Below are 8,744 nucleotides of genomic sequence, written 5' to 3'. Positions count from 1 at the left end.
CTGCCTATGACTCCAAAAACACCGTCGCCATCGTCAAATATGGATGTGAAAACATTATGCCTTGGGGTTTTTTTTCTGCCAAGGGGACAGGACAATTGCACCGCATCAAAGGGAGGATGGATGGGGCCATGTACCATCAAATCTTGGGTGAGAGCCTCCTTCCCTCAGTCAGGGCATTGAAAATGGGTCGTGGTTGGGTATTCCAGCATGACAATGATCCAAAACACACGGCCAAGGCAACAAAGGATTGGCTCAAGAAGAAGCATATTAAGGTCATGGAGTGGCCTAGTCAGTCTCCAGACCTTAATCCCATAGAAAATCTGTGGAGGGAGCTGAAGGTTCCAGTTGCCAAACATCATCCACGAAACATTAATGACTTGGAGAGGATCTGCAAAGAGGAGTGGGTCAAAATCCCCCCTGAGATGTGTGCAAACCTTGTGGCCAACTACAAGAAACGTCTGACCTCTGTGATTGCCAACAAAAGTTTTGCCACCAAGTACTAAAGCATGTTTTGCAAAGGGATCAAATACTTATTTCATTCATGAAAATGCAAATTACTTTTTTTTGTAATGCATTTTTCTGGATTTTTTTGTTATTGTTGTGTCTCTCACTGTTCACATAAACCTACCATTGAAATTGTAGACTGATCATTTCTTTGTTAGTGGGCAAACTTACAAAATCAGCTGGGGTTCAAATAATTTTTTCCCTGACTGTATCTACAGGGTATGAGCTATCTGCTGCTAAGTTAATCATCAAGTTAATCTGGAAGTGCTGATGAAATTATCTTATTGAGTCACAATACATAAACATACACTAAACCCATGAAAATCAACAGATAATATTCACTTGACATGACAAATCAGTAAGAACCAATCTAACAGTAATCAGCCACAACTGTACAGTGTAAGCTTTCACCACATCTAAATTTTGTCTAGTTAATATAACCAAACCATGTTATTTTATTTAATAAAAGTGTTTCACATCATCCAACTAACACTCATTCAGCAGTCACCAATCTACTAGAGCTTCCAACAAATTAACAACACAACATGGTACTGTATCAGTTAAATGAAAGTTTATGCAAATTAGATTTCAGCTGCCACAACAACAGCAAAAAAATTCAATTCAATTTAATAATGTATTGTCACTTTCATCATACACTTTGGGTATATATGGAAGCGAGAAACCGTTCTCCCTTCATCATAATGCTCAATACACATCATTCACACTCTATAACAGTCACCCTTTTAAAACAGAACAAAACAATCCACACATTAAAAATACAGTGAAAACAATCCTAAAAACACAATGAGCAATTGAAAACACAAGACAAATTAAAAGTCCAAAGCAGCATGAATATAGCGTAAAAAGTGCAAGATATATTTTATAAAGTGCAGATCTAAAAACCCTGATTGCAGTGTTAGGCAATTAGAATAAGTGCATGTGCATTTGTTCATCTCCTTTCAATCCCTGATGATAACCAAAGGAATGGAGGGCAACTTATGTAGTCTATTCATTTCCCTGAGGGCTCGAGGGAAGAAAATGAACAAAGAGGCTCAGGAGGTAGAGCGGGTCGTTTCCTAACCGGAGGATTAGCGATTCAATTCCCGGCTTGTCCAGTCAACATGTCGAGGTGTCCTTGAGCAAGACACTAAACCCCCAGTTGCTCCCGGTGATGTCACCGGTGTGTGAATGCGTGAGTGCTTGGGAGTGCGAATGGGTGAATGGCCGAATAATGTGTGAAAGCGCTTTGAGTGTGCTGTAAAAGCACAGAAAGGCGCTATACAAGTATAAGACCATTTACCATACTGTGTATGTTTTGCTGGGCGAACAACACCTACAGTCGGCACAATTTCCTTAAGATAGGACCATCTCCACAGCAATGACGCGAAGGCGTCACAATCTCCTTAAGATAGGACCATCTCCACGGCAAGGACACGAAGGTGGCACAGGGAGAGGAAGCAGAAGCGAGGCTGCAGGGCCAGAGCATTAGCTAGGCTACAGAGGCAGCCACATAGACCACCGCTTCCCAGGCTTTTTCTGACGAACGCCAGAGCATTTGTTAGTTAGATGGATGATTTGAGGCTACACGCGACATGATGAAGGACAGTTGCATTCTGCTGATCACAGAGACCTGGCTTCATCCAAACATTCCGGACTCTGCTATCAAGTTAGCAGACTACACAGTACAGTGCCATGATAGGACAAGGGACTCCAGTAAGAGCAAAGGAGGGGGACTATGTATTTAGGTCAATAACAACTGGTGTACGAACACTGTGACTGTAGACAGTCATTGCTCCCCAGACTTGGAGTATGTCACTGTCAAATGCAGGCCCATGTACCTCCCAAGAGAGTACAATGTGGTGTTCAAAACAAATGTGTACTTACTTCCCGATGCTAATGCTAACTCGGGTATCAGACATTTATATGGCAGTTTTAGCAGATATCCTGATGCTGTGCACATACTAGCAGGGGACTTAAATCATGCAGAGGAACTAACACACTGGACAAGGTTTATTCAAATATCAAGATAGGCTATACCACAACCACACCTGGGCTAGTCTGACCACTTGTGCCTGTTTCTAATTCCTGCATATGCCTCCCTCGGAAAAACTGCTCCTATTATCAAGGACTGTAAAAACTTGGCCTGATGGTGCCTCTCAGCAGCTACAAGACTGTCTTGATAGGACCAACTGGGATGTTTTTGAACATCTAGACCCAGAGATGTTCACAGACAGTGTCTTGTGTTAAAGACAACTGCATAGACATTGTTACCATGGACAAACGCATCAGGGTCTATCCCAACCAGAAGCCCTGGATGAACTAGGAGGTCAAGGGGCTACTGAGAGAGAGGAACACTGCCTTCAGGACAGGCAACAGGATTCTTTACAGCGCGGCCCAAGCTAACCTGAAGAGAGGAATCAGAAAGGCCAAATTGGACGACAGGAGGAGGAACAAAAACCACCTGGACAGCAAAAACAGCAGGCAGGTGTGGCAGGGAGTCCAGCATCTCACCAACTACAGGAATAATCTCGGTGTGGCTGAAGGTGACGCCTCTCTGGCAGAGGAGCTGAACCTCTTTTTTGCCCGCTTTGAGGGGCAGCAACCAGACACAGGCAGACTTCACCCTGCGGCCCACAGCGGTCCGACCCACTCAGTAGGGGAACATGAGGTGAGGCACATGCTGCAGGCCAGAAAAAACCTGTCATTCCTCCCAACAAACATCTGACCCACAACAGTTTGCATACAGGGCAAATAGATCCACAGAGGATGCTGTAGCCACAGCCCTCTACGCTGTGCTGTCCCACATCAGGAGAGCTGTGCATGACTGCTTTTTGTGGATTATAGCTCTGCATTCAACACCATCCTCCCCCACAAACTGGTGGATAAGCTGGTGGACCTGAGAATTCCATATCCCACCTGCACATGGATTAAAAGCTTCCTGTCTGGACGCAGCCAGAGGGTGAGAGTGGGCCCACACATCCATGGCTCTCAGCCTCAGCACTGGTTCACCACAAGGCTGTGTGCTGAGCCCACTGCTCTACACCCTGTACACCCACAACTGCACCCCTGCCCACCTCGGCAACACCATTGTAAAATTTGCTGATGACACCACGGTGGTGGGGTTTATCTCTGGGGAGGAAGAGACTGCCTACAAGGATGAGGTGGAGAGGCTGATGGTGTGGTGCAGAGAGAACAATCTTTTTTTTTTTTATTGCTGCACCCCCTGAGGTAAAATTTAATTGTACGTGTTACAATGACAATAAAGGATTATCTTATATTATTTAAAATTCTTCTTAAAGCCTGCTCAAATACACAGACATGCCTCATGATCATCATTAAATTACATCTTCCTTTTACTGTTTATTTTGCTTGCCAGTTACTTTGACTTTTATTCCTTAGTAAAGTAAATAAACTGGCTGATGCTATTAAACAATGATAGTGGCACAGAGTTTTGACAGTTTCCATGTAAACAGCATTGAATTAGAAGCAGGATGTCATTGTTACCTCACTGTTCCTCTTCAGTAGCAGCAGCAGGTTGGCATTTCTTCCCTGCACACAAACACAATAAGTACTGTATGACCAAAACCCAGTAATGAATTCATATGCACATCTGCTAGTGTGTTTCATTGCATTTGTATATAATGTGTTTGTGAAAATCCCTGCTGTGCAGTATATATGAATGTGATTATGGACTGATGTATGGGCGTGCTGTAAAAATGCCAGTCAATATACAGCAGTCTTGCAGTTGTTGCATTACAAGGGGTTTGACAATTCTAGTAATGTTTTTCATCTGCAAAAAAAGACTAACTAAAGTGACTATTATAGAAAATGACATGGTTGAATTATCTCTGCATTGGATATTTAACTAGACAAATGCATTTCCTGTCTAAAATGCGTGTGGATGCTGATATGCTTAAGGATCACCCTGAAAATGCCTGAAATCAATTGCTGAAAGAGCTGAAGGATGACAAGAAATGGCTGAAGTTCTTTGATAAAATAGGTGAAGGTTGAGAAGAAATGGCTGAATGTCTTTGTTGAAATAGTTGAGAAGACATGGCCAAAGTTCTTTGTTGAATAATCTAAAGGATGAGATGCAATAAATACAAGCAGGAATTTCCTTGAAGAGCTGAACATTTTGATACCTGAATGGCTTTTCTACCTGAAAGTATGCTGAACTTATTAAAAATATTACAAAAGTGCCATGTCTCAATTGCACTTTTATGGACCACCAGATGGCACTCCAAGACTGTGACATTGAGCTGCAGCATTAGGATGGCTCAGCACTTTGAGTAGAATTTTGCCATTCATTTGAATGGGGCAAGATTTTCAAAATAAAGCTAAATATTTAAAAAGTATGAAGTTTAGAAAACATCTGAAGAGAAGCATGAATGTCCTTGAAGAGCTGAACATTTTAATAAATGAAATAGCTGAAGTAGAATTTTCCCATTCATTTGAATGGAGCAAGATTTTCAAAATAAAACTAAATATTTTAAAAGTATGAAGTTTAGAAAACTTCTGAAGAGACGCATGAATGTCCTTGAAGAGCTGAACATGTTGATACCTGAAATAGCTGAAAGTGTGCAGTATTAAAAATGTCCCCATTCATTTGAATAGGGCAAGATTTTCAAAATAAAGCTAGATGTTTCAAAGGTATAAGGTTTAGAAAAATAAATAATAGGATAACATAGTATGGATGCTGAATCAGCATCCATACAATAAAGACCAGGAAAACAAGGTATGGATCTTGACTGACTCAGCATCCATACAATAATAATAATAGGAAACAATTGGATAATATAGTATGGAGGCTGACTCAGCATCTATACAATAATAAGAATAATAAAGACCAGGATAACATAGTATGGATGCTGACTCAGGATCCATACAAAAAAGACCAAACATAGTATGGATGCTGACTCAGCATCCATACAATAAAGACCAGGATAACATAGTATGGATGCTGTGAAGCATCCATACAATAAAGAATAGGATAACATGGTGTGGGTGCTTCGCATCCACACAATAAAGAACAGGATAACATAGTGTGGATGCTTTACAGCATCCACACAAAGAACAGGAAAACATAGTGTGGATGCTTGTTAGCATCCACACAATGATGATTCTGGCCTCACCACATACTCCCTTCTTTAACTGCTGAACTCTCTTTGAACTTTGGCTCCATGCCCAGAATGAAATATTAAGAAAGATCAAGTACTTCTCATTTGTTCAGATAATAGAATTTACAAAGACTGTCCTGGTGGTTGGTTCAGAGAGAAGAGAAATGCTTTTGTCAAACAGCGTACTACAATGGTTTGGCTGTACTAAAACAGTCAAGAAACAATTATGTGCAGTCCAGTAGATGGATTTATGCAGGTTAAAAGACTACAACGGTTAGCATCTAGTACAGAACTACAACAGCAGCACCTAAAGGCAGCCCATTCATTTTCATCCACCACTGGATTGTTATATGACTGATGGTAGCCATTGGCAACGGGACCTGGCAGGAAGAGTCAAGAGGCTAATTCACTGGAGGGAAAGAAGCAGTTAAACTCATCTTAATGGCATCACTAATGTTGGAGAAAATATGCACCCCCACACATTGCCTCAGGTTCACAAGGGGGCATAGCAGCTTTAGAATCTAGAATAATTGGTTGCTGAGATGCTGACCTTCTTTAAAACACTGTCGGACTCTGTCCTGCGCAGATCTGCCACCATATCTTCGCTCTCGTCTAGGTCTCCACCTGACACAAAAGGAAACCACAGGAGAAAAGATGAACCTAGCAGCAAAGGATCTACATTCAACAACAGCGTCACTGCACTAGAAATTTGGAACAGGAGCACAATAAACAAAGAATAATCTTACAAGCTGCAGTTGTATCTTTAAAATAAAATACATTTAATGTCAAGATGATGGTGATAAAGTTATTTTAGATATAAAAGATATATTTTATATATAACAATGTGGTCAATAAGGCCATGTTCACACTGCAGGCTGAAGTGGCTCAAATCCGATCTTTTTGCCCAAATGTGACCCATATCCGATTTCCTTATGACAGTGTGAACAGCACAAATCCAATTTTTTCAAATCCGGCCCAGGCCACTTTCATATGTGGTCCTAAATCGGATACATATCCGATGTTTTGCAATGCGACTTCAGTCTGAATTATTTCTTTATTTCGATTGCACATTAACTGGTACATCGCTACGCACATGCTATCACGAGCCGCATCCATTTTTATTTTCGCAAACACAGTATGCTGTGTCTGATGTCACGTCCTCTTCTGCGCACGTGGGTCACCTCAGGGCCGCATACCGTTCAGGCATGAGACAGATGGCAGTCGCATTTAAATGACAGTGTGAACAACAGCGCAAAAAAATCGGATTTCGGCAAAAAATCCAATCTGAGCATTAAGACCTGCAGTGTGAACGTAGTCTAAGTTCTCTTTGCTCTTGTGCTTTTCCAGAAACCTGTCAAAGCATGCCCAGTGGAGTCTACAATATGAGAGCAGAGGAGCGTCACTGTTTGCATAATAAACACTGATTAGCATCAGAAGTGATAACAGGTTCTATAGGAACATCAGTGCCAGGTAGATGTTGGGTGCAAATGTTTTATTTGATGTAAACATTAGTTGATAACAGCTGTGAATTATAACAAGTGACATAATAAAGAGGTGCAAGAACTGCAGCCTCAGGTCACTGCCACATCAGCAACCACCAACGGGACAGAAGTCAGTCATGTTTTCAGAAACACTGGTTTTCAACCCTCGTTACCTGATGGATAGGTAAAACTAAAAAGTTGAAGATATATTTCTGACAAGGTTTTAAAGGTTTTCTGTTTAACAGTACACATTCTGTGCAAGCTGATCACAGTAAATACAGGACATACACTCACTGGCCACTTTATTAGGTACACTTGTACAATTGTATGCACTTCATTGCAACACTTCCACCTTATCATTTGTGTATATGAAGCTCAAAATGTTTCAGTTTTTGGTGAAATTGTCATAAATGTATAAATTCAATTGTATGTTTATTATCGATGTCATGGTTAAAGGTGGTGTTGCACTGGGCTACATTATATTCAGAGGTGTTCCTAATATTATGACCCTCTAATGTATGTAGCTGGGGAGGACAAAAATATAGACACCAGATAATGTGACTTCATGTTTTTGATGTTACATTTTGATACTACTCTGGTTTCTTTAGATGTTTAAAAAGCATTTGATAGTTTAGTGTTGTGACATTCTCTGACAATTTCAGGTATTGGAAAGCACAGACTTACAGTAAAGATAAGATGGGTGAGCTGTGAGTTGTCACACGACAATGAGCTTTTGTATGGCCTGTAACTATAAAGTCAGTTTTGATGCCTGCAACAACCTATCGTTTGACCATTTTGGACTGATGCCATCTTTATCATTCTCATGTCAACCTGCTCTTTCACTGCTCTGTCTGTAAAATTAATGGTTCTGAACTGTGCTCTGCACCACAGTCTGAAGATTTTTTGAGTCACTAAATCAAAAGAGAAAGATTTGCTAGCCTACATTTTTGTACTGTTTGTATAGATGTTAAATATGATACCTCATCTGGAAATGATACATTACTGTTTTGTTTATTCATTTATCAAACTACTATTATTAAACTACAATTATTTGCTTATTGTTTTCCTTTCCTTTCTATTTGTATCGCCCCAGGCCACGTCTTCCCCAGGAAGCTTCAGCTCTGCTGTCCAAGTCTCTCTCTAAAATTATTTATCTAATGTAACTGCACTGAACAGGGACATTGTGGGAAGAACCATATATGGTGGCTGCTATTATGTGGCCACTAAAAATTTTAGGATGAAAGTTAAATATTCTACTTTTCAAACTATCAGGCTTTCAGCAGTTTTAATACACATATCCAGTCCAGCCACTGAGTCTTTTCAGTTATGTGGACCAGCATGTGCAGATTGTACTGTTACAGACTTCTAACATGTAGTTTGCCTGACTACTACGCTCCATAAAGAAACAACAGGCACCCAGAGCAGTAGACTCACTCTTACTGTTGTGCATCTGGTGACTGTCGAATCCTCCGAAGGTCTCAGCACGACGGGGCAAAGACACAGGTCCTGTGCCTCCTCCCCCCTGGACACTGGCCATTGCCCCGCCCAGGCTATGATTCACAAGCTCCTGTAATGTCTCCACTGTCGCATGCACGCACACACACACACACACACACACACACACACACACACACACACACAT

At 41.1% G+C, this 8,744-nt stretch overlaps 1 protein-coding gene across 6 annotated transcripts in view; it reads right to left on the bottom strand.

Annotated features, from left to right (window-relative positions):
• akap13 (A-kinase anchoring protein 13) overlaps positions 1-8,744 on the bottom strand; it is a 178,123-nt gene that overhangs the window by 11,072 nt on the left and 158,307 nt on the right. For 5 of the 6 annotated variants that reach the window (XM_020617124.1, XM_020617129.1, XM_020617128.1 and 2 more), the window contains 3 exons: positions 8,537-8,683; positions 6,172-6,245; positions 4,009-4,053 (listed from right to left, as the gene is read on the bottom strand). In XM_020617124.1, the coding sequence (XP_020472780.1) occupies positions 4,009-4,053; positions 6,172-6,245; positions 8,537-8,683 (266 nt within the window). The remainder of the gene's footprint in view (positions 1-4,008; positions 4,054-6,171; positions 6,246-8,536; positions 8,684-8,744) is intronic. The other variant, XM_020617127.1, reaches the window with a different exon arrangement.

This window comes from Monopterus albus, unplaced genomic scaffold (assembly GCF_001952655.1).
Source record: "Monopterus albus unplaced genomic scaffold, M_albus_1.0 scaffold186.1, whole genome shotgun sequence".
Classification (NCBI taxonomy): Eukaryota; Metazoa; Chordata; class Actinopteri; order Synbranchiformes; family Synbranchidae; genus Monopterus; species Monopterus albus.
This window is presented reverse-complemented; position numbering and strand designations above follow the sequence as displayed.